Genomic DNA, 26,581 nt, shown 5'->3' on the forward strand with positions numbered 1-26,581 from the left:
TATAATTTTAATTTAAAATAAGATTAAAATAAATATCTATTTATTAACAATATTTATAATAACAGTAATTATTAATTATAATCACTAATTAAATATTTATTAAATTACTGTAATAATCAATAATTATTAAAACTGGATTAAAATAAATAGATCAGTAATTATTAAATAACAATATTAATAATCATTAATGACAGTAATTAAATTACTGCCATTTGGCGAAAGGGGAGACCGCCCCTTTTAGATAATATGAAAGGTCATTTTCAGTGCATAAGAATTTATTAATTTATTAATGATTATCCGCCCTTTTTGATTATTTTAATTAATTTATTAATGATTATCCGATTGCAATGTATCTGTTATAAATAGTGCATAAGAATTGGCTGGATTCGAATCCGGTATAACAAAACAAATTTGTTTGGATATATCCAATTCGATTCGATCCGCTTTCGGCCCTAATTATCGTAAATCGTAATATATGTAATTACGCTTCTCCCCTCTTCCACCGGAATTTAGATCTGCGCCCCACAATGTCTTACAATACATTTGCACCGTGCATTGAGAATATCTCCCGTGACATCATCGATTTTGGTGTATCATCCGAAGATGTTTATGCACAGCGGGGATGTGCTGTAGGACGTTGTGGGGCGCCCTTTGTGGGGTGAAGATGTGTGAACCCTCCCGATGATGATATTTACGTTTTTTTGTTAACCTTTTGCAGTTTTGCTCTCTCTCTCTCTCTCTCAGCGGAGCTTGACCATGGCAGCTTATTGTACTGCGGTTTCGATTACTGGTAAAGATCGCTGATTGAAGTATTAACTTGTCATGTCTTTTCTTTTGGTTTGAGTTTCTCATGTCTCCCTTGTTCATTTTGATGTCTATGTTTTTTTATTCAAATTGTGCTTATTGATAAGTCGTTTTTTCCCTTTTTTATTGTCCTTGGTTGTGTTCTTGTTGTTGTTGATTACTTGTTACTATCGTTAAAGAATGACTAAAGTTGCTTATGGATATGTTATTTTTCGAATTTATGATTTGTCTGTCTTCGTTTTTCTTTTTCTTTTGATGTGCTCTATGGTTTGTGGTATTTCTTCAAGGTTGTTTAGATCTTGCTCTGTCGTTCGAAAAACAGGTCGGATTTTTCGGACATAGTGATGCCTAGATGTGTAGGTGCTGTAGACTATAATGGTTTTGAATCAATAAGGAGGATATTTTATTGGAAAAAGTAGGGAAAGAGGGGAAATAAAGAAAATGAGGAGGTCCGGACAAACCAACAAACATAACAATATAATGCAAATTTGGATTCTTTGACTTGCAATCACATCTCTCCCAAAAAGCTGGATCTAATAAATAATAACTACACTTCTAGAAAGTAAGGCTTTAATATTTGGCGTTCATTGAAACAATATGTTCAAATGTTTTTAATAGGTCTACTCCTCAAGACTAAGTGATCTATGATATGCCAAGCGTCAAGGGCTGTAATCCACATAAAGAAGGAGACCTTAGATGGGATAAGAGCTTCAGATATCCATTTGCATGGGAAAGAATCCAAAGTTGGGAACAAGATGAAATTCTCTTCATAGTTGATTTTTTTCCCTGATAAGGAACAATTAAAGTTCATTCATTTAAGGAAGTGAAAAAATCTCATAATACAACACAGGCCCCCAAGGAATAAGAGGTCAAGTATAAAGCTGAAGCTAAATATAAATGAAAAGAAAGACTAGCAAGTTGCAAATTACAGCCTGGCCCTCGACAACCCCACTCTAACTGATCCTTTAACACTCATGCGTCATCCATATCAAATTGGCACTTCACCGTTAATTCACATAATCTTTTCTGGTTCTCCATGCTGACATTCCACCTAATGAAAGGAAGAAATAAAGGTGGTCCCTAGATATTTATGATAGTTAAAGATTGAATAATATGGTCTTATTGATAAAATGGTTTATGCAAAACTTTGTATTCAAATTTGGAGAGAAAGAAATTTGAAGTTCATATTCCTCATTACTTAGAATATTTCTTTCATGTTGTTAACCATCATCATCCAAGTGTTATCCCAATTATATGGGGTTGACTTTCATATCCATTGTTAAAATTATTCATGTTGCTATATCCAAGCTATGTGCCGGTCCAGTATTGGTTAGCTTATTTTTTATTAGATTTTGGTTCTCCCAGATATTGAAGAAATGGGCAGATTATAGAAACTAGTTGGAAGGGACTTTTATAATGTTCTATGTGATCAATGTACTATTTGTATTGTTTCCTTCAGTTTGGTCCCAATAGTCAATACTACATTTTTATTCTCTTGTGGTATATTCTCTCTTCTTTTTTCCTTTCAATAAACTTTTTCTTTTTATGATAACATTACAGGTGCATCTCATCTTAATTCAAGTAAACTTTGGTCTGCAAAGCTCAATACCTCAAGGCACCAAACAAGGGTGGCATTTCCAAGGAAATCAAATCAGTTGGGACCTAACCGCAAATCATCTGTCTGTGCAGAATACAAGTATAACATTCTTAACTTTGATATATGATATCTGTTCTTCCATTTCTAATAAAGGCTATTAGTATCATTGTAGACCTACCAAATATTTTTGATACTTTGCGGTTGAATCACTGTCACTTGTCAACATTCAGTAATTCTTTTGAGGAGAGTCAAGTGAGTTTACCTCTCCTCTTTGCTTTTTATGTCCTCTGTTTTAAATTTTTAATGAAATTTGCAGTTATTGGTAAAAAAGACAAAAAATTCAGTAATTCTTTGACATTGATGACAGGGAGGAAGGGCTGAATTTCCTTCAGTGTCAATTGCCTGCCTTTTAATGTTGGTGTGATCCTTTTGAGCCCAAGCTGCAATGTATATTATATATTTAATAATATGTATATAATATACATAATATGTTTATATTATAAAATATTATATTATGCATTATGTATAATAAACTATATATATTATATTATATCTATAGATATATTTTATTTTTATATTAAATATTTTAATATACACTATAAATATCTGTGCTGACACATGAGCCAACTCACATAGGAGAGAATAACTTGTTCTCTAGAGTCGTCCATCCTTATATAAATGAAGGCAAGGCCTTCAACCTAACTCTTAGGTAATGTGGGACTTGAGAGTGTTGTAACACTCAATTGATAGTGTTGTCTCAGGTCCTACATTGCCTAGGAGGTGGAATTTTATTTCAAGAATTCAAGTGGGGAAAGAGATGGTGGAGTTCTGGAATGAAATTCAGGAGAAGGTGGTGCTATGGTGGGGTATAAGGACTTATATACTTCAAGAATTTGGAGCTGGATGCCCCTTGGGGAGATGGTCCCCAAGAAATTGTGTGATGTTTCAGCAAATTGAATTGATAGGGAGTTTGGAATGGAGGAAATTAAGGAGGCATTAAAAGATATAAATGGGGATAAGGCCTTGAGTCTTAGATGGTTTCAATTTCTCTTTTATAAAGGCATGTTGGAATGTGTTGAAAAAAGAGTTTGATCTAACGTTTAAGGAGTTTTATTGGGAGAAAGCTTTGGAGAAAATGGCTAATGCTAGTTTTATCTCTTTGATCCCAAAGAAGGATGGTGCAGTGGAGTTGAAGGATTACAGGCCAATACAAATTGTTGGCCAAGGTATTGTCAAAAAGACCGAGAAAAGTACTACACGAGGCTATGGGGGAATCGTAGATGACTTTTGTGTAAAGTAGATTCTGGATGGAGTTCTAGTGGCAAGTGAATGTATTGACTCTAGATTGAGAAGTGGTAGAGCTGGATTGGTCTGTAAAATTGACATTGAGAAAGCCTATGACCACATGGAGTGGGGATTCTTAAAAGAGATTCAAAGGTTGATGGGATTTGGAGAGAAGTGGTGAAGTTGGATGTTTGCTTGCATTTCTACAGTCTCATCTTCTATACTCATAGATGGTATATCCTTAGAGTTTTTCCAAGACATTTGAGGCAAGGGGATCCAATCTCTCCTATGCTCTTTGTGTTGGTAAAGGAAGTGCTGGATCTGTTATTGGAGAGAAGTAGACAGTTGGGACTGATTGAAGGTTTTAAGGTGGACAGAAATGGACCATTTTTTTGGATGCTTTGGTTGACCAGGTCTTAAACTTGGGAGCAATTTTGGCAAACTTTGAGTTCTTAACAGGGTTGAAAGGTAACTTCTCAAAGAGTGTATTGATTGGAGTTGTGGAAGTTGAAAGGGAGGTTTTATTGGAGTGTGTTGAAAATTTTGAATGCAGAATTGTGGAACTTCCTTTCATCTACTAGGGGATGCCGATTGGAGGAGCTTAAAATTCAGGTGTATTATGGATGCCAATTTTGGAGAGGGTTGAAAGGAGGTTGGATAGATGGAAAGCAAAATATCTAATATTGGGGGGATAACATTTATCAAAAGTGTCCTTTCAAGTTTACCAACCTATTAGATATCATTTGTTACTAAAGATACTGACACAAGTGGCTGAAAGAATTAAGAAGGTTCATAGGGATTTTTTATGGGAAGGGGTGTGTAGGGAAGGAGGGGGAATGAAGTTTTACTTGGTAAATTGGGGGAGAGTTTGTAGGCTGAAGGAGAAGGGTGGTTTGGGCTTTAGAAGGGTGAGAGTTTTTAACAAGGTCGTGGTAGGGAAGTGGTTATGGAGATTTGGTTTAGGGAGGGAGGAAAATTCATTATGGAGAAGAGTGGTGGTGGGTAAGTATGGGATGGTGAAGTCAAGGTTCAAAATTTTGATACAATATGCCCCATATCAGGTTTTTCGTATCGTTCAGTGGCTTTCTGAAACCCCAAATAAGGGGTGCTTCGGAATTTGGGCCTTTTCAAGGGGTAGGCAAGCCTTAGACGGACCCCAAAAAAATTAAAAAAGTTACAAAGTATTAACACACCCGATATGCCTATTCGTGCGTATTGGATGTATCGATACTTTAAACCATGGGTGAGGTATGGGTGGGAATCTAGGGAGGCGAGGTCCTTCATATGGGGTGAGTGTGGAAGGGGATCATGAGATTCAACCAGGAATTCAGAAGCTTAACAAGTTTTTTAGTAGGAAATGGGTTGCATACAATGGTTGGGATGCTGGTGTTTCTTGGCGTGCTACGCTGAAATCCCCATGGAAGGCTATTCATACTATATTCTTCCTGTTTTCTTGAACCCGATCAGGTATGATGTTTGTACTGGAGATAGGGTTTTGTTTTGGGAGGATGTTTGGATTGGTGACTGTGCCCTCAAAGGACCTTTTTCCCTCCTTGTAATCCATCTCGTGTTTTAAAAACAAGCCAATTCAAAGTTTGCATCCTCATCCTTTTGTTCTGGTATAAACTGGAATCTAGGTTTTAGAAGAGATTTGAGAGATTCTGAGCTTGACCAGGTTGCTTTGCTCCTTAAAACTATTGATCCTGTTTACTTGGACCCTCCTTCTGTAGATTCCCGTATTTGGAAGCCTTTACCTTTGGGATCCTTTTCTTGTGCTCCCTTGTGCTCCTCTCCATTGTCTCATCCTTTTCATAGCAAGGAAGTTTGGTCCAAACCTGTCCCTCCTAAAGTGGGAGTCCTTTGTTGGGAAGTCTCCCTCGGGAAAATCAACCCTTTGGATGTTTTGCAAAAAAGAAGACCCAGTCTTTTGTATCTCTCCTAATTGGTGCACCCTATGCAAAGCAAACGAGGAAAGTTGCTACCATATACTAATCACTTGCCCTTTTGTTGTAGGCCTTTGGGAAAAGCTTTTTGCTCCTTTTGGGTGCAGGTGGACAGAATCGGTGCAGATTTGCAATATTTTTTATCCTACAACTTTCAGGTGGCCAAAGAGAAGAGGAAGAGTTTTGTGGAGGTGTGTTAGAGCTGCTTTGGTGTGGACTGTGTGGGAGGAATGAAATGCTAGAATCTTTAATGACAAGGAGAGGGATCAAACATGTGTGTTAGAAAGTATCTTACGTAGGGCCATAAGTTGGGTAAAATCCTTGGATCTGTTCTCTTCCTACACTTTTGATGACGCAAGGAGGAATTGGGAACAACTAGCTAAAAGTTCCGCAGTCAGAAGCAAGCCGGTGGTGGATTGGAAGCCTCCTGTTGCAGGCGTCATTAAACTAAATTTCGATGGCAGTAGTTTGGGCAACCTGGGGCTATCTGGAATAGGGGGAGTCTTTAGAAATGATGAGGGTCAGATTGTAGCTCTATTTTCTGGTCCTATAGGGTAGGGAGATTCAGTAAATGCAGAACTACAAGCTGTGTTACAAGGAGCAAAAATTGCAAAAAGAGTTGGCACTGGAGCATTTAATGATTGAAGGTGATTCCAAATTGGTTATTGGATGGCTAAAAGAACCAGAGATGTTAGCCTGGCCCTACAGGGGGGCTTTGAGAAGATTTAAGTGGCTAACTTCAAATATTTCAGTCACAGTTCAATGGGAAAGAAGATTGGCAAATGGACTGGCAGACTTCCTAGATAAGCCTGTGGTGGATTGGAAGCCTCCTGTTGCAGGTGTCATTAAACTAAATTTTGATGGAAGTAGTTTGGGCAACCTGGGGCTATCTGGAATAGGGGGAGTATTTAGAAATGATGAGGGTTAGATTGTAACTCTATTTTCTGGTCCTATAGGGTAGGGAGATTCAGTAAATGCAGAACTACAAGCTGTGTTACAAGGAGCAGAAATTGCAAAAAGAGTTGGCACTGGAGCATTTAATGATTGAAGGTGATTCCAAATTGGTTATTGGATGGCTAAAAGAACCAGAGATGTTAGCCTGGCCCTACAGGGGGGCTTTGAGAAGATTTAAGTGGCTAACTTCAAATATTTCAGTCACAGTTCAATGGGAAAGAAGATCGGCAAATGGACTGGCGGACTTCCTAGATAAACAAGGAGTACATAGGAACCATCCCTTTTGGGCTCAATTTTAAGCTTCATGATGTAGTCTGGAGGCTGCACCTCGCTCCTCTTAGTGGGGAATTGTATGATGTATACTTAGTTCTTTAATTAATAAAATTTTCATTATCATTATCTATAAAAAAAAAGGTGGAGCAAGAATCAGGTTTTGGGAGGATGACTGGTACAGGGTAGGCAAGTCAAGTGATATATGTCCAAGACTGTATGGGTTGTCTAAGCCGGAAGTACCTATAAGTCTGTTATGAAAGGAAGGGTGAACAATTGATTTGGTGCCCAAAGCTCAGAAGGTCTTTTCTAGATAGAGAAGTGAATGAATGCATAACATTATTGGAGAAACTAGAGGGGGTGAAGATTTCAGTTTAGTCAAGGGTTGAACTTTGGTGGAAACTGGAAAGAGTGCTGAAATGGGAAATTCTTGTAAAGTCCTGCTACATTGGCTCTTAGCAGGGATAATTCAGATCCAAATTATATGGATGGTGAATGGGGAAATCCAGTTCCACCTAGGGTTGAAGCCTTTGCTTGGCTTGTGGCCATGGACAACATATTGACTGTGGACCACTTGAAATCTACAGACTTCAATTTGGCTAACGTGTGTTTCCTCTGTAAAGAACAGGAGGAAATTGTTGGTCATCAGCCTTTATTTGGCTTGTGGCCATGGACAACATATTGACTGTGGACCACTTGAAATCTACAGACTTCAATTTGGCTAACATGTGTTTCCTCTGTAAAGAACAGGAGGAAATTGTTGGTCATCTACGCTTCTCTTGCAAGATTGCCAGGGTTTTGTGGAGGTTGTTCATTGCTATGTTTGGGGTAACAAACTTTCATCCAATATCTTCTGCAGATATTTTTTCTACTTGGCCAAAGATAAGAGGAAGCAAAAAGGCAAGAATGATTTGGAGTCACATATCATTTGCAATATGTTGGAATATATGGAAGGAAAGAAATAGAAGAATTTTTTAAGACAAATCTTGGAGTTTGGGCAAGATAGTGGTAGTTTTTAGCAAATCTATTGCAGATTGGGTTCTAATATCACCAGAATTTAGTGAAGTTGCTAAGGAGGATCTGGGGGAATTAGTTGGGGGATATACTGGGATTTCAACTATGTAACTTGGAAAGTTTAATTTAATTGTGTTCTAGTAGTTTTTCTGTTGTTTTGTTTGTGAGTGATGCCTTTTCACTTGCTAGACTGTATGCTATCTTCTTTTCTTTAATGAAATCTTATTTTACCATAAAAAAACTTTTTTTGAAGGATAAAAAGAAAATTTCATTAAAAAGGAAAAAGAATGATTACAAGAAGGTGATAAGATATCACCTGAAAGAGGAACACAACCAAGGCTTGACAAACAAACTTGATCAAAAAACAAAAAAGCTTTGAAATGCTTGGTATAGGGCTTAGTCTTTTTTTTGATAGATAACAAAGACTTTTATTAATAGATATTAATAAAAAAGATACAAAAGGAGGGGTAAAAACTCTTAACCCTCCCAAGGAAGCAGTTCAGATTACAATGTTGCCTAGAAAAAATTAACTCTTCCCACCCCTTGTTTGGTCAATGAATCTGCCAAGGAATTGGCACACCTCTTAGTCCATTGAAACTTGACTTCCATATTTTGTATGAGATGTCTAACTTTCTTTTTTTTTCATTCAGAAACTTCCATAGACTAGAAGTATCCTTCATTAACCAATTTATAGCCAACTTAGAATCACCTTCCACTATCACTTTTCTGATATTTAACTCTTGAGCTCTTTTTAACCCTTCCAAAACAGCCAATATTTCAGCTCTAAGAGAGTCCCCCCATCCAATAGAACCAGAATACAATGCGATAATTCGACCTGAAAGCTCCCCCTATACCCGACAGACCTGGATTTCCTTCGCTACTACCATCAAAGTTTAGTTTAGTGAACCCTGAAGCTGGAGGGGACCAAACTGGGTAAGATACATTCTTTCTTGGAGCTGACCAAGCCACTTCTTTCCACTTCCTGATGATCTCCTTCTGAATAGTTTTAAAAAATTTGCAAAGTCTTAATCCAATGAATCGCCCTTATGGAAATTAGTTCAATGATTACAACCTTAGTTCTTTCTTTCCCATGAAAGGTCCATTGATTCCTTTCCTCCCAGACTGTCCAACATACAGCTTCTCTTACACACCACAAAATTTTCCCTCTCTTCTTCAGCCCCCTAACAGTAGTAGAATAGAATAGGCTTTGTACATTTGGGGGGGGGGTCCACCTGCAACCAAAAAGATAGAAAAACCAACACCAGATTTCTGAAACAAATGGGTAAGAAACCAATAAGTGATAACAAGTCTCCCCATTCTTCGTACGAAGGATGCACCAGTGTATAGGGCTTAGTCTTCATCCACAAATTCATCCTCCTGGTTTGAAGAATCCTCGTTCCAAGCCTCACCTCCTCTCCCCGGCGCTTTTTTGTTTAGCTTCCCTTCCCCCCCCACCCACACCCACACACACACAAGAAAAAAAAAAAACCACCAAACCAAGCTTCAGCCTAGAGAAGATTTTCTTTACATGCACTGCAGTGGGATTCTTTAAGCCGTACAATTTCTTGCAAGTCTCTCCATTAATCAATTTCTTCTTTTCAGTCTTGCCCCTTTGACCCATACCAACACCCAATCTTCTAACCTTCACCACCTCCTCAAAACAAAAGAAGTCACCAACATTGCTCTCTGCCTAACCACCAATATCGCGTCCTGCAACAGCCTCCCCTATTTCTCCCAGCTTTTCTCGTCCTCGATTTCTGCAGTGATTTCAGACCTCCATCCTTCTCTAACGACCCCCCACGCTCAGCTGAGGCCACCACCTTCATAATGGCCCCTTGAAATAGCCCCTTTAATTTTTTTCTAAAATACCAGGAATGCCCTCATTGTCTACCTCTGTCTCTCCCTACCCTTTCAACTTCTTTCTCTGTTCACCAGATCAAAATGCTCTTTTACAGTTAGGCTCCTTCCAGTCTTGCATTCCCCTCCCTTCTTCGAAATGATTCAGCCATCTTAGTGGGTATGAGCCTTCCATGACAAGTTTTAATTTGTAATTCCTCCCTGTGATGCATAGAGAAACCAGAGTTGGCACCTCTTGGACCTCTATAACTTCCACCAGAATTGTCGCAATGCTCAAAATCTGCCAAGAATTCGTTCTTGTGTCGAATGTCGTAAATTGCGATCCATACTAAACTCATCAGACTTTGACAGTGACCTACCATTTTGTTTTGTTTTGTCTTAAAACTGTATGATCAATAAAGAATAATTAATAAAAACATTGATTTGTCTTCTTTCTTTTAAATTTTCTACGCCATTTCACATGGAGCCCCAAGTTGCAAGTTGCAAGAAGACCACAAAAATACAAAAAAAAAAAGGAACAACATATCAATCAAAGCAAGGAGATCTCGGTTTGGTTTAAACCGGCCAAACTAAGCATCCTATATAGTATATTATTATAGGTCAGTTTTTGCTACTTTTTGGTCAGCTTCGGTTGGCATAATAGCCAACCCGAGATGCTCAGTTCAGTTGCCAAAATATTGTGTAACTGAATTGAACCAAACAGTGAGCAGCCTTAATTCCGATGCATTTGGTGGGGCATTCAAAGTCAAATTTCTAATTGAACACTTAGCATCCCATGTCAAGTTGTCGTTGGGTAAGAATGAAGAGACATTAGGTATGAATTTGAGCTCAAATATGGACCTTGTGTTTACTTTGTTGAATGATGGGTCATTTCATTTGTCTGTTATTAAGCCTATGTTCAAGGGCCTGTCAAGTGGATGTAGTGCGCTTAATTCATTCAATGATGGGCCTGACTTTGTTAGTTCTATGTTGGTTTATCCTAGGCCCATTTCTAGCTAAACCTTGACTTTGGTCCCAGTCTCTAGCATTTGGGACATATTGAAGAGGAAATTGCCCCTTGGAAGGTCATGCACAAATAATCTTGTGTGAAACTTATGTTTGATAACGGGTTATAGAAAAATTTGCAAATGTGCTGTCAGGCATGAAAGTGAAGGCTAAAATCCTTGTTTGGGGTTAAAGGTCAGAGTAAGCCTAGGAAGAAAGTGAAATAAAAGGGGAAGGGTGTAAAGGTTCTGCTGAGGTTTCATCTGGTTTGGAGTGGCAGATTGTTAGCAAAGAAGTTCAAGTGGTGTTTGATGTGATGTGCCACGTGATAAGTGAGTGGAAAGGAACATGATGATGGCCAATATTGCAGGGCAAGAGAAATTTTCTCTGAGTTGGAGCAAGAGGAGATTTGCCAGGCACCGTCCAAGGATGTGAGAGACTTGCTGACAAGGGACTGGTTTTCTGACTTGGACTTGTATGAGCATGGGGGTCTCCCTAGAAGCCTGAAGCTCAATATTGGTAGACATATGGATAAGATGGTGCTGGTGGGCCCAAGAGGGGTGAAAATGCAAGGGGAAGGGGTAGGGATGGAAGAGATAAGAAGGCTCATTAGGTGGTTGATGGCTTGTGTTGATGTTCTACAGTTTTGTCCTCAAGATTCTGGATCTGGGTTTTTTGTCGTTCCTTTTGTGGGTAGTGATGCATGGTTTTTTCTGGTTTATTGTTCGCTGACGGTTTAGGGGTGTGGGGCACGGTTCTGGTGATCCATTTTGTACAGGATGTGTAGGTTGGGTTTGCTGGGCCCATTTGAGTTTGAACCAATTTTTCCCATATTGTATCTTTCTTCTTTTTTGTTTTTTAATATTTTTTTACTACCAAGAAATAAAGAAAATATTGGGGAGGCTACCAGGGGCTAGGCCATTTATTAGGGTGCATGGCACAAACTTGCTATACAGATCATTATTTCGTTTCCAGTTAATAAAATTTATTGTTACTAATAAAAAATGCTCTTCCTTCCTGTTATGACAAGGCTTTTTGGTCTATAGATGCAAGAACTGAAAAGAACGTAGCAGAAAATAGATTTTTGCACTAAAGAATTCAAAGAGGAATTGTTTGGAAAAGAATTTCAAATGAAACTCAATCAATTCAAGAATCACTAAATCACCAAGAATTAATCAAGAACCCATCGAAGGTGGTGGTCACGCTGTTGTGGATTGCAAGGTGTCCTGAGTCCATTTCACGCGTAGATTTTTGTGCTTCCCTCTTTCTTTTCTCTGTGCAGAAGTCCAGAGTTGGGTGGTGCACTGCAGACGCTTGTCTTAGCACCTCCGAGGCCTAAGTGCATGTACTTACATTAGCCCCCTGCTTATTGACAAAAGTAATTTTGTTGATAAGCAAAATTCTGCGCTGAGAAAAGATGGGTCCAATCATTTTATGATTTGTTGCGCTTACAAGTTTAGCCCCCCTGCTTATTGACAAAAGTGATTTTGTTGATGAATAAGTTTGATTGGTGTAGGCGGTGCGTTGTGTCCTGTGTGGTTATAAGTTGTCTTGCTGAGTGCTGGTGGTGCATTGTGTCCTGATGTGTGGCGCGTGCAACAGCATGACAACTATTAACGTCTTCCAGATTAAATGGTGTATCTAATCATTACCACCACCATTACAGCATGTAGCACGCATGCCCAATAAATGTTCGTCAGTGAGTGATGGGATCGACAGGGGTGTCTCTACAATTTTCGTAAACTGGAGACCCTTCTAAATCATTACTTGGGGGTATGTCTTTAACCCCAAGGTCCCACGTGGGATTGCGGTGTGGGCTTGATTTGGCAGTTTGAGAAATCTGTCTGTGTTTGAGGGTTTGGGTACTGTTCATCTTCTTCTGTTCACAGATTGTTGTAGTTTCTGCCTGGGCTGTTCATTGGTTTTTCTCGTGCAAGGATGTCACAATCAGCATTATTTGCTTCTTCGTCTTCAAAGGTTCATGAGGTCCCTGCCTCTGGTCTGCACCTGTTCGAGGAGTTCGTGAAGGGCATCAATATGCAGTACATGCATAGTCAGATTGCCTCTCTTGAGAAGAAGCAATTGGAGCTACCGTTGCTGTGAATGGTGAGTTTGAAACCATTTTTGGAAGAAAATAGTCTATCATTGCTGTGAATCGGATAGGGATCATTATACAAAATGGGCAGATTGGGTCTTGAGTAGTCCCATTTTCTGTAAGTTCCTTAGGAAAACCGGCCTTCTTTTGGCTGCAGATTGCTTCAGGGAGATGGAAAAGAGGAGGGGGTGGAGTTTATGGAACCGTTGTTGGCCCATTGGTCTCCTGGTGCCCACACACTACCATTATGACATTCGAATCCAATAGCCTTCTTAGAGGGGGTAATGATAGAGTGCAATGTTTTAGGCTACCTAAAATGCCATTATCCAATGTTTTATGCTACCTCTTTATTGGAATTTAGGGCCATCTTTTGCAGTGATTTAAAAGGTGCGCCTAGGCACACAGGCGAGGCGCATTTTGGGGTATGCGCCTCGCCTAGGTCCGAGGTGCATCCCTTTCAAAAGGTGCACGCCTGTCCGGGCTTGCCTCGAGAGGCGTAGTACAAAGGCGACTCATAGAATCAAGAAGAAAAAGAGATTAAGGAGAAAAAGAGATTGTGGGTTTTACATCCTTGAAAATGCTTTATATGTTTTCTTTTATTTTAAAATTTTCATTTGAACTCGCTTTACATGTTATGTTTATGTATTTTAATTTTAGATAATAGGTTTTCTAAAACATTTATTTTGAAATTTAAGTTTATATTTTTTATTAACATTATGTTTAATATTTTTTTTTTATTTTTTTTGCATTTTTAAAAAATTTTGGCATTTTTTTGAATTTTCTGACTTTTTTTATTTTTTACCTTTTTTTTTTTGTAATTATGCGCCTTGCTTAAAAGGCGCGCGCCTCACCTTGCACCTTGCACCTTGCACCTCAGGTGCGAATTAACCCTTGCGCTTTTTTTGCGCCTTGTGCTTTTAAACACTGATCTTTTGTACTGTTTCTTTGGGAATCTATGATTCGTTTAGACTCTTGCTCACCTTGGCTTTATATTTTATAAAACCTTGGTTCTCGTTTATTGTTCCCTCTGTATCTGTATTATAAATTTCTTGGTTAACTTAAAAAAATTGAGTGGGTGGGGGTGTGGCTCTAGCCAACCATGTTGATTGTGATTAGGAGATTGACTTACAGCTTTGTTGTGTTTTTTTTTTTTTTAATCTTTGCAGGTTTGAACTTCTAAAAAGCATCTTGTGTGCTTGTTTTGATTCTCTGCATTAATGGTTTTTGTTCCTCATATTTTGTTCTTTAATGCAGTGATGGTGGAAAAGTTGATGGTGGTGATTTTCTTGCTGGCTTTCTTCTAGGAGGTGCTGTGTTTGGAACATTAGCATATATCTTTGCTCCTCAGGTGATTAGACTTAATCCATTTATTAGATTTCTTTGGACAAGATACAAAAGAAGGAATCATAGCCCCACCCCCCAAATAAACAAAAAAAGAAAAACATTTGAATTCTCAGTATTTTTCTTTGTCCTTTCTGTAAAATGAATAGCCCATGTTGTGAAGATTGATGACCATGTTGATTGCTCATGCATGGCTTTGTTTCAAGAGAAAGTATACCATCATCATTATCATCATCTAAGCTTTGTCCCAACTATATATTATCAATTATCAAATATTTCATGGTTTCAACTACTTCCATATCATCTATATATTTTTCATATTTGCACACATGAACCGAAGTATATTAGAAATCATGTGCTATATGAAGTGTAATGGATTTTTCTGCTCTGCATTCCCCCGTCTCCATGCCAGACTAATCTTATCACTAGCATACATTCCTATGTGAAGTTGTTAGATGGACAGCCATCCTTCTCCTTTTTCTGGTTGTCAGCTCTCATTTCTCATTGTTATTGGGGGTGGGGGGGAGGGGTGTTAACTCTCCTTTGCAATTGTGGTCTAATAAGTAATAATTGGATAAAGGCGATGGAATTTAAAAATAAGAAGCCGATGGATTTCTACCCCTTCTGAACTAGTTTTTTTTTGGTTTTATGTATTCTGCACTTTCTTTTGTGCTGGTGTTTCTTGCAGTGTTTCTTGATGAGAACAATTACTAAAATAAAAGAAGAAAATGAAGAAGAAAAGTAAGGGGCAGAGCCCCTGTTCTAGACCCAGAAAAGCTGGTGAAAAAATATTAAAATAAAAGAAAAAATATGAAGCAGAAAAGAAGGGGCTCCGCCCCTGTTTCAGACACCAATGATGAGAACAAAAAAAAGCTGAGAAATGCAAGAAGTTAAGAACAAAATAAGGGGGCGGAGCCCCTGTTCTAGAGACACAGAAAAGATGGTGAAAAAAAACTAAAATAACAGAAGAATATGGTGAATAAAAGAAAGGGCTGAGCCCCTGTTTCAGACACCAATAATGAGGGAAAAAAAGCTGAAAACACACAAGAAATTTAAGAACAAAAGAAGGGGATGGAGCCCCTGTTTTAGTCCAATAATATGATTCAAACAAGGAAAGAAGAATGGTTTTATTCCAACAAAAAGGGAGAGGAGAAAAATGGGGTGCAACCACTGTTTTAAACCAGTGGAAAAAGTGAACAAAACGAAGGAGGAAACTGATTAACTCACCTTGACTTAGAGGAATGTAACGGAACGATGGAGGGCTGTTGTTCTCTCCTCTTCCTCAGTTTGATTCAGTAGAAGATCAAGACTGTAATCAGTCTTGAATCCTAATAGGTTTTAGGTTTACAAAACAGAAGAAAAGTGAGAGAAAAGAGAAGGAATAGAAGAGAAACAGGAGAACACAAGGGGTTGAAAGGAGGGACAGATTCTAACAGATCTGCCGCCGCCACTCTCTTATTATTTATAGGTTACGTTCAGTACATAATGGAAAGGACAGATCTGCCCTTAATACTTACATGATAAATAAAGTAAATAAAAACTGAAATAAATAACAACTAAATTAACAAACTGACCAAAACTGACACTACTATAACTGAAACAAGTAACTACACATGCTGTCCTACGAACACAGTGGGGACCACTGCTGTGGGGCCCACATCAGTGTTCTCTACACTCCCCCTCAAGTTGGGAGTAGATATCTATCATTCCCAACTTGGATAGGTTTGTCTCTAACTTCTTCCTTGGTATAGCGTTGGTGAGGATATCTGCAAGCTGCATATTAGATGTGATATACGGAAGACACACTTCTTGTGATGTGACCCTCTCTCGCACAAAATGTTGATCAATTTCGATATGTTTAGTTCTGTCATGCTGCACTGGGTTGTGACTATATTAATAGCTGTCTGATTATCACAATACAACATTAAGGGCTTTTCATAGTCAATACCCAACTCTTCAAATAGTGACCTCAGTCATAAGATTTCAGCCACTCCGTTAGCCATTGACCTGTATTCCGCTTCAGCACTGGAGCGGGAAACAACACTCTGCTTCTTACTCCTCCAAGAGACAAGGTTACCTCTCACAAGGGCACAATATCCAGAGGTAGACCTTCTGTCATCAACACTTCCAGCCCAATCGGCATCTGTATAGACCTCCACCCTCGTGATTATTGTTCTTGAGCAGTATACCTCTACCCGGGCATCTCTTCAAGTATGCTAATATTCTCTCTGCCGCAAGAAGATGAAAAGTTCTAGGGGAGTGCATGTACTGGCCAACAACACTAATTGCATAACTGATATTTGGCCGAGTGAGGTAGAGATATAGGAGCTTTCCAACCAACCGTTGGAACATAACTTTGTCTTCAAGAGGCTCCCCGCCCTCTGCACTAATATTGTGATTTTGTTCAATGGGTGTATCAGCAGGCTTAACACCCAACTTTCCAATTTCCGCCAACAGATCTAGAACATATTTACTCTAAGAGATAAAAATCCCCTACTTGGATCTAGCAACCTCAATACCCAAAAAGTACCGTAGTGCACCAAGATCTTTCACCTCAAACTCTTGATGAAGGAGCTGTTTGAGGGACTCAATCTCATGGCTGTCATTTCTTGTCACCACCATCAACATATACTGCAAGTAGTGTCAGAGAGGACTCCACCCTCTTGATGAATAGTGTATGATATGACTGGGCTTGTACATAACCAAACTTTCCAAGGGCTAATATGAACTTATCAAACTAGGCTCTAGGTGACTGCTTCAAACCATACAATGCCTTGTTTAGTCGGCAAACCTTCTTACCTGTCTCTGTATCATAGAATCCAGGAGGCAACTGCATGTAAACCTCTTCCTGTAAGTCTCCATTCAGAAAGGCATTTTTAACATCCATTTGGAACAAGGGCCAAGAATGATTTGCTGCAAGGGATAACAGAACTCGGATGGTGGTCATCTTGGCTACTGGGGCAAAGGTCTCCAAATAGTCTATACCATAAGTCTGAGTGAACCCCTTTGCGACCAGCCGGGCTTTGTACCTTTCAATGGAGCTATCAGCATTATGCTTCATAGTGAACACCCATCTGCATCCCACCGGTTTCTTTCATTTTGATGGGTCAACCAGTGCCCAAGTATTATTCTTCAACAGGGCATCCATTTTGACTTGCATTGCATCTTTTCATTATGGAACTGATAAGGCTTCTTGCATTGTTCTTGGAATAGGGACATCGGCAATGGAAGTGAGATAGGACCGGTAAGATGGAGATAGACGATCATAGGATAAGAACTGAGATGCTGTGAGCTGTAGAAGTTGTGCAATGTCGTTTCCCTTTGCGAATGGCAATAGGGAGATCAAGGTCATCCACAAGAGGGGAAGTGGCAACAATGGGGGGTGTCTCAATAGGCTCTGGATCTGGAGCCGCAGAAGGGACTGGAGCTGGCCGGGACTGCCGATGACTAGGATCAACCTGCCTGCATCGCCTGTGATAGACTCTGAACTCCTGCTCCCTCTGACCACCCTCACTACTACAGCCTTCACTACCCAGTGGAATAGGTAAAGGAACAACCCCACTTCCACCAGCCCCACTTCCATTTTCACTGCTCTCCCCCTGAGGAAAGAAACTCAAAACAGCCCCACTCTCATTGCTCGCCCCTTGAGGAGAAACCCTAGGATAATAGGGTGTCTCCTCAAAGAAGGTGACATCCATGGAGACAAACATTTTCCCTGAAACCGGATCATAGTAGCAATAACCCTTTTGAGTTTGTGCATAACCGAGGAAAATGCATTTGGAGGCCTTAGGCTCAAACTTGGAATGATGAGGCCCGAGAAGCGGGACGAAACAGGTACAACCAAAGGTTTTAAGGGGAACAATGAACAACTCCTTGTCTAGGTAAAGAAGGGAAAAGGGGGTTCTCATATCAAGGACCCGGGAAGGAACTCGATTAATGAGATAAACTGTCGTGAGGATAGCATCACCCCAGAAGCGAATAGGTACACTGGAGGTAAACATAATGCTTCTAGCCACCTCCAAGATATGCCTATTCTTCCTTTCGGCAACGCTGTTCTGCTGTGGTGTATAAGGGCAAGTGCTCTGGTGAATAACTCCATGGCTACGAAGGTAGGAGGTCAATGATTGAGCAAAGTATTCCTTTGCATTATCAGATCTGAGGACTTTGATTTTAGTTCCAAACTGAGTGAGAATCATCTGATGGAAGTTTTGGGTTAGAGCAGGAACCTCATCCCGAGAACGCATAAGATAGACCCAAGAAAAGCGGATATGGTCATCAACAAACAGTAGAAAATATTTGTACCCACCCATAGAAGAGATATGATGTGGCCCCCAAACATCAGTATGCACAATATCAAAAGGGGAATTACTCCTTTTATTACTTAAAGAATAAGGGGTTCTACAATGTTTGGCAAACTCACAACTCTCACACCTCAACTTTGATAACTCAACAAACTCAAATAAAGCAGGAAACAGACTCTTCAAAGACTTACAAGACAAATGACCTGATTATGCCAAAGCATAACCGGACTCATTGATTGGGAAACAAAAGACTTCTTGTCCACTGACTCCTCCCGACGAGAACTCTCTCCAAGCAGATAGATCCCGTTCGTCTCATGGCCAGTCCCAATCACCTTCCTCGTCTCCAAGTTCTGAAAAACACATCGGTCAAGGAAAAAGGTTATTGAACAGTTCATGTGTTTGGTAATACTACTAACTAAAAGTAGGTTAGTATCAAGCTTAGGAACATGCAAGACAGAAGATAAAGAGATAGTATCCGATAGCTTGATGTCCCCCTTGCCTGAAATGGGAACAAGAGAGCCATCAGCAATGGATACTCTATCTCGGACAGAGGACAAGTGATAAGAAGTGAATAGTGATGGCAAGGTAGTCATATGGTCGGATGCACCTGAATCTATTACCCAGTAGTGGTCAGTATTACCTAGAGCTGAAGCATGGTAAGCCGATGCTCAAGTACCTGAATGTGCAAATGCAGATGTGGTAGGAGCTGATGGTGACTGAGATGGCTGAGCTGAACTCCCAACTTCCTTTTCCAACTATATGAGGGCAGCCCGAACAACGACTAAAGTCTCTAGGGATGTGCCTGATGAGGATGCTGAATCAGTGTTCACGGCCACATGAGCATTACCCTTCTTATTTCTTAGTTTTGTTGGGACCAAGTGAGGATGTAGCTTCCAACAAGTATCTTTTGTGTGCTTGGGTTTCTTGCAATGTTCACATACCAGATCCCGTTTATCTTCCTTCTTCCGGTCCCTTTCTGGATCACCCTCTGACTTAGGTTTAATAGCTGTCAGGGCTGGGAAAGGGGGCTAAGGCTGCATCATGACTTTCCTCCTGGTCTCTTCATTATGCACCAGGGAGTATGCTTGAGAAAGGGTCACACTATCTCTTGTCAATATCTGTTGTCGCACAATGTCATCTTCTGAATTCAAACCAGCCAGAAACTCAAATACCCTATTCGTCTCGACTTGCTTTCTGTGAGTGTGCATCTTTGGGACTCTCCCACTTAAGGGTCTCTAGATGGTCAATCTCATGCCACAAGGATTTCACGGTAGAGAAGTAGACAAAAACTGGCTTCTCTCCTTGTTTAAGGTGGTTCACCTCACACTTTAGTTCATAGGCTCTGGCAACATTAAGGGGTTGGGAATAGGTTTCTTTCACAACATCCCATATCTCTTTGGCTGTCTTTGCCCACAAGTAATTTCGACTGATATGTGGCTGCATAGAATTACACAACCATGCCATAACCAAATAGTTCTCTTGAACCCACTTGGTGTATGTTGGGTCCTCCTTGGAAGGTTCTTTCACATCTCCCAAGAGGTAACCCAGTTTTCCCCTTCCTCCAATAGCCATCATGGCTGATTGAGCCCACTCCAAGTAATTTGACCCATCAAATCTCATAGTTGTAATCTGAAACCCGGTTTCAGATACACTATCACAACTGTTGTTTCCAAAACTACTTTCTCCCTGACCCTTAAACTCCATCTTTGATCAAGATTCAGTGGCTACAAACTGTTAGAGCCACTATACCAGAAAACAGAGTGAAATCAAGCAGGTTTGAAATCTGATCTGAAACCAACACAAATCTGATATGAAATCTGATCTGATCTGAAATCTGATTTGAAACCAACCCAAATTTGATCTGAAATCAATCGCCTATCACAGTATATGCAAGAAATCAACTCAAATCTTATCTAAAATCAATCGGCATGCACAGTACCAGGCAGCATGTCAAGGTTTTATCCTCTAGAAGAGCAATCTGAGATGCTGTTTTCTGAAATCACTACTATGGGGCCCACTGCTGCGAGAGCAGAATTAGGGTATCAACTGTAGGTCTGAAATAAGTGCTCAGCTGCACTCTCCAAGCAGTCCGCACAAGTGGGACTTGTCGTAGGGTCAATATAAAACCCTAAAACTGATCACCTCTAAGAGGGGGGGGGTTCGGCCCAACAGTCAAACCCTAGAAACAAACTTAAAACAGTTCGGCCTCTCCTTCTAGATAGGTCCAACCTATCTCGACTGATTGCAGTCTCTGAAACTAAATAAAAAAGACTTACTTATGGATTTTGGTTTATTGCCTTCCAGGGTTACCTGAACCCTAACCTTCGCTACTTCTTCCTGATTACCAACTCTTTGCAAGCCGCGACAAGTCCTCAACTGCTGCAAACCTCTCCTGGTAACCTCCCAGATTCAGCCACCGAATACTTATTCATAAGCTTCCAGCCCTAGCTAGTCCTCATGTGGTCGGCTGGACTAGACACACATGAGAAGCCCTAGATAGGCTCTGATACCAAGTAGAAGATCAAGACTGTAATCAGTCTTGAATCCTAATAGGTTTTAGGTTTACAAAACAGAAGAAAAGTGAGAGAAAAGAGAAGGAATAGAAGAGAAACAGGAGAACACAAGGGGTTGAAAGGAGGGACAGATTCTAACAGATCTGCTGCCGCCACTCTCTTATTATTTATAGGTTATGTTCAGTACATAATGGAAAGGACAGATCTGCCCTTAGTACTTACATGATAAAAGTAAATAAAAACTGAAATAAATAACAACTGAATTAACAAACTGACCCAAACTGACACTACTATAACTGAAACAAATAACTACACATGCTGTCCTACGAACACAGTGGGGACCACTGCTGTGGGGCCCACATCAGTGTTCTCTACAGATTCTTTTGTCAAAGTGAAATCCTTGACATTATTTTGTTTTTACTTGCAACAAAAACGTGATAACATGAAACATGTCCTATTATAAAAACTAAAACCAACCAATAAAATATTATATACTTTATATTTATTTTTATGTAATAACTATTGTATATTATATATGTGTTTCAGTCCCCTAAGCTTTCACCTAATACATTTTTTCTTGGCGTTTGGGCGAGGCGCTCTTTGAAAAGCGCCTAGTCGCCTAGGCGCGACAACTAGGGGTCAAGGTTTCAGAAAGATGTAATAAAAATAAACAGGAACAAAATTAATATTTAATGAGTAACAATGAAAAAAATTGATTGAAGATGACTTGAAACAAAATACATGAGGGAGAAGATAGCAATGCTTTGAGTCTCTTGTTAAATGGCTGGCATTGGAAATTGTTGTTTTACAATTATCTTTCAATGGGAGAGGTGGAGGAAGAGGCATATTTTTATGAAGACATTCTTTTCATAAATACTTATCAAAGAAAAAGACATCTTTATTTTGGTTTAATATCATTATCATCTAAGCCTTCTCCCAACTATACAGAGTTGACCACGTGAGTCCTGTTTCGCTATTCCATTCTGTTCAGTGCCATATCCACATTAAATTATGGGCGCATAAATCATTTCTTATTACTTCCACCCAAGTCCTCTTCAGTCTGCCCCTAGCTCTTCTAGCCCCTTTAACTTGTTAACAAATCACTTTTTGTAACACTTGCTTAGGTGGCATTCTATGCACATTACCAAACCATCTCAGTACATTTAATATCAAGTGTTAAATTTAAATACAATCTGATAGGGGGTGGATGGTTTACACTGGTCATTGTAAGGGATGCTTGACATCAGTGTAAATGCTTATCATTCTTTTTTATTTGCAATAATTTTCTGTTACCAATCAAAGCAAAAGTTGTCAATGAAAGGCTGTGGAACAGAGACATGGGATAATAATTTCTTCATAATCACATAAATTTTAAAAGAAAAGGAGGGCATGGTTCACATTATTGACAAGATTAGCAAAATTTCCCCATTTTGCTTGCTGGCAATACTAAATTTTCCAACAATCTTCTTTTCCTAATACCTTCTATATTTTGTCAATAGTTCAAGGGAGGAGGGCATGGTTCACAATATTGACAAGATTCGTTGAAATTTCCCCATTTTGCTGGGTAGCAATGCAAAAATTTTCAAGAATCTTTTTTCCCTAACATCTCCTATATTTTTCCAATACTTTGGTGACATTTCAGATTTTATTCATGGAATATATGTTTGAGGTTTAAAAGTTTTAGAATATTATTAGAAACTTTCCAATTCTTCATTAATACATGGTTCACAATATCAACCCCATTCTGCTTGGTGGCAATACAAAACTTTCCAAGAATCTTTTTTATTTTCCTAATACCTCCTATACTTTGCCAATAAATATTGGGGGAAGGAGGGACAGTTCAAAATATCGGTGAAATTTCCCCATTTTTCTCTGTGGCAGTATGAAATTTTCCATGAGTATCTTCTCCATCTCCTATATTTGGCCAATAACAATGATATTTCAGATTTCACTGATAGGCTATATTATTAGAAACTTTCCAATTTTTCATTAAAATCACCACATTTTTCTAAATCTTTTCTTAAAAGAACAATAGGGTTTTGGTGATTGGATGATTGGCTTTATGATTCAATTAATAAATCACTGCAGTTCAAAAGAAAATGTTTAAAGGCACACAACTACAAAAGAAGATTCTCAATCTAGTCAAAACATATGGAAACAGAAAAGACAAATTTCAAAATGGCAAGTAAATGGCATACATAAAGAAGATAAGATGGCCAAAAGACCAAAGGGTAAGACAGAGAATGATACCTATTTAAATCTCTTAATCTTCTCTTTTTTGATTTATATAGTTGTTTGCCATGGTTTTTTGGGCCTTAACTGTGTGATTATACTTCTAATGATTCCTTGAAGGTTTATTAACTAATTTCATGGTTTTAGAAAATTAATTGAATTTTTGAATTTTCCAGATATCTTAGCAAATTTAGTGAAATATCCCTGAAATTTCCCCATCTATGCATGGCAAAATTTCCATTATTGAAATTGCAAACCATGGTTGAGGGTTGCTATTTTCCTTTAGTTGGCAAATACCGTGCATAATTGATCACCAAGTATGAGTTATTTCTAGTTCTGATAGGAGGGTAACCTAAGATTTCTAGATCCATAAGAAGGTACATTTCAAGCCTTTTCAGTGAAATTTGTGGGATTTCTAGACTGCTAGCCAAGAAAATATATTCATGGTAAAATGCCATTTTCCATGTGTAGGTCGAGCAGTGGATGGTTAACTGCCTTTTTATATTGTAGGCTTTCTGAGAATTAGGTATATAGCATGATTGTGATCTTGTGATATTGTTGTACCTGTGCATGCTCCAGAGAAGTATTATAGACAGAGAGATCATGAACAAAAGAATACTTCTCTGCCTTTTTATATTGTAGACAGAGATGCATGTGTAGCTGATCTCTGGCTAGCAGTCTAGACCAGGCGACACTTCCTTTCAATATTTCTTTGGTTGCTGCCGCCCATAAGAGATGCATAGATCTCTCTCAGTACTTCTCTTATATTGATGAAACTTTCAGACGAAAAAGAAGACCAGGTGACACTTTCAATTTTCACTACAAACGGATGTCTTCAGAGAGAGATCCAATAAAATCTCTCTTGCTGGATGCACAACACAGAAAACTGGTTTATCAGAACAGTCCAGAACCAATCGACGATGAGGATAGTTCTCAAACAGATTGGAAAAAAAAATAATGGATCAGAGAACAGCCTTCTCTGATACCATGTTAGTTCATGAGAAAGTGAAGAGACAAGAGGAAATCCGTTAGGCCAGGTCTGTTAGGGTTGATCAATCTGATCGAACCAATGGACAAGTTTGTCCTTACAAAAGAATTAAGGCAGCTGTACACTAATGTACACACCTACTAAAATACAAGAAGGAAAGATAAAATTACATAACTATCCTCCATCTTCTCCACACGAATCTGTCTCCACTTTGCAAATCCATCTTGAAAAGCTTGTCATGTACATGAGAAAAAAAGTAATGCCAATTCTTTATTCAATTGTACAGTTCAGAAAGCTGTTTTTTTTTTTTTTTACTTGATTCACATATTAGCTGCCTATGCTTACTTTTCCAGAATTTTCTCTTTTTAGCTGTTAGTTTGATTTGATCCTGATGAATCCAACATGAGTTGTTCTTCATTGTGCTAGAGCAGATTAGGCGGTCTCTTCTAAATGAGGATGAATATGGGTTCAAAAGGGCTAAGCAACCAATATATTATGATGAAGGCTTAGAGGTAAGAACATCTCTGTTTGGATCCAATTGAAAATATGCTTCCAAATGAAAATATGCTTTTACTTTAATTTGATTTCTTTTTAATCCAAAAAGCAGAAGACTCGGCAGACATTGAATGAAAAGATAAGCCAACTCAATTCAGCCATTGACAATGTATCTTCACGACTGAGAGGTGGAAATAATGTGGTTACAGAACCTATTGGAACTGATTCAGAAGTAGAAACTCCAATGTGAAGGTTTGTTACCTTGTCTTCGACTTGATACCTTACCCAGTTAGCAGCTGAAGCTCAGTGTTAAATCATCTCATATAGTGCCACCAAACATATCTAATCCGTTTCCAAACTGTAATCATGTAGTTTTCCCTGGATATGATCAGATTTTTTTGTGCAATTTCAATTTTCAAATCAGTTGCAAGTCACCTAATGAAGTTGCAAAAAGTAGTAACTGGTTTAGAATTAGAGATGCAAGCCAACAAGAGGGCTTGTTTTGGAGCAGGTTAGAGGAGAGCTTCCTTTCAATATTGGTGCTTGTTTTTGCAATTTAGAGTGCATATATGGTTTTCTGTTCTTTTTGTGAATTAATGGAGTCCATGCTAGGTTTAGATTGCAACTAAGTGGTACGCAATCTGCTCCACAAAAAGAGGGGAAGTTGCAATGGGGAGCTGCATTACAGAACTTTATCCAGTATCCAGTTGACCACCTGAACCTTACTATTAGTTGTAACGTTGCTAATTCAAAGGGGTTTTTCATCTTATTGACCCTGTTTCGTTGTTTGGCTTGTGATGGACTGAGGCAAGCTCACATTTTAGGGATCAGGCTTCTGCATCTTAAGAGGCGGTCGTGGTTGGACTCATCCTCATTTAACGAGCTATTTGTCCTGTATGGCTGCACCTATGGTCTATGGACACTCAAAAGCACTGTTTTTTTTTTTTCTTTTCTCTCTTTGTTTTCTTGAGAGCTTTCTTTGATACATGGGTACCTATGACCATTATGGCTGATAAAAAGAAAAACCAAGCTCCAATATCTATTACATTGTGCTTGGCAAATTATGGTTTGATGCCAATATCTGCAGTACTACAAAAATAGAGCAATTGTGAAAAATGAAGTATCTGATCATCTGGTCTGATATGCGACCATTCAAATTGGATTCTGTAGGCATGTAGTTTCAAAGTAACTTTTTTTTTTTTTTTTTTTTTTGCATTAGATTGAGAAACAACGGAAGAGGAAATGTTTCTACCTTCCAGTTCCAGCCTATAGGATAGGTGAAAATTTGGGATTGGCAACTCCACGGAAGTTGGCTAGAAAATCAGGAGTTTCTCGCCACTTGTGGTTTGATATGTGCTTAAGAGTAAGAAGATTATACAAGGAATGCAGACACAGCACGGAACATCTCCTTGATGCCTCATTCTCAAGAACCAAGTTAGTGAGATACTGTTCTCTTGAACTTTGCGCGTAGGTACATATTTTCTGTCCCTAACAGCTCAAAAGTTTCTTTCTGGGGTTCTCAATGATAATGGAGCGAGGTCCTCAGCAAATCTTCCAACAGACATGGTACTGAATCTCAAATACAATCTACAGAATATTCTGGCAATTAACTCAAATTCGAAGCACACAATTTAAATAGAAAAGAAAAGGAAAGAAAAACGTAAATTATGCTGGATATTGAATTTAGAGAACCCATTGAATTAGTAAGCCATTAATTAGGTTTTACTTTAGACTTCTTTGGCTTCTTGGGCTCTACAATGAGGGGTCCCCCTCGGATGCCATAATCTCCCCAACCCGGGTGAAGGTGGTAATCAATCCCAAGTCCTCAGAAATCAGAACCAGTGAGGGACGATACCACCAACTGAGCCAGTTGGCACCTTTAAATATTCGATTACAGACTAAACCTTGC

General features: G+C 39.0%; 1 protein-coding gene across 6 annotated transcripts; it reads left to right on the forward strand.

Annotated features, from left to right (window-relative positions):
- The first annotated feature begins 616 nt into the window (after window positions 1-616).
- Window positions 617-26,236, forward strand: LOC148880804 (uncharacterized). Of its 6 annotated transcripts, none has more exons than XM_088962846.1 (6): window positions 617-790; window positions 2,365-2,500; window positions 14,057-14,150; window positions 24,609-24,689; window positions 24,785-24,924; window positions 25,285-25,829. In XM_088962846.1, the coding sequence occupies exons 1-5, from the start codon at window positions 757-759 to the stop codon at window positions 24,920-24,922; spliced, it is 483 nt and encodes a 160-aa protein (XP_088818972.1). In that variant the 5' UTR covers window positions 617-756; the 3' UTR covers window positions 24,923-24,924; window positions 25,285-25,829. The 6 variants fall into 6 exon arrangements, with proteins under 6 accessions (XP_088818972.1, XP_088818970.1, XP_088818974.1 ...); XM_088962848.1 differs by lacking the exon at window positions 25,285-25,829 and adding an exon at window positions 25,892-26,236 and having other exon boundaries at window positions 619-790; XM_088962847.1 differs by having other exon boundaries at window positions 619-790; window positions 25,291-25,829.
- The last annotated feature ends 345 nt before the right edge of the window (window positions 26,237-26,581 follow it).

This window comes from Nelumbo lutea, chromosome 1 (assembly GCF_056320005.1).
Source record: "Nelumbo lutea isolate HS-2025 chromosome 1, American lotus-T2T, whole genome shotgun sequence".
Taxonomy (NCBI): domain Eukaryota; kingdom Viridiplantae; phylum Streptophyta; class Magnoliopsida; order Proteales; family Nelumbonaceae; genus Nelumbo; species Nelumbo lutea.

Excerpts from the sequence above, each read along its gene's own strand:
- LOC148880804 (XM_088962846.1), top strand. The coding sequence starts at position 757 with ATGGCAGCTTATTGTACTGCGGTTTCGATTACTG. Across the intron at positions 791-2,364 it reads TACTGCGGTTTCGATTACTG|GTGCATCTCATCTTAATTCA; the intron begins GTAAAGATCGCT and ends ATAACATTACAG. Across the intron at positions 24,690-24,784 it reads ATTATGATGAAGGCTTAGAG|AAGACTCGGCAGACATTGAA; the intron begins GTAAGAACATCT and ends TCCAAAAAGCAG.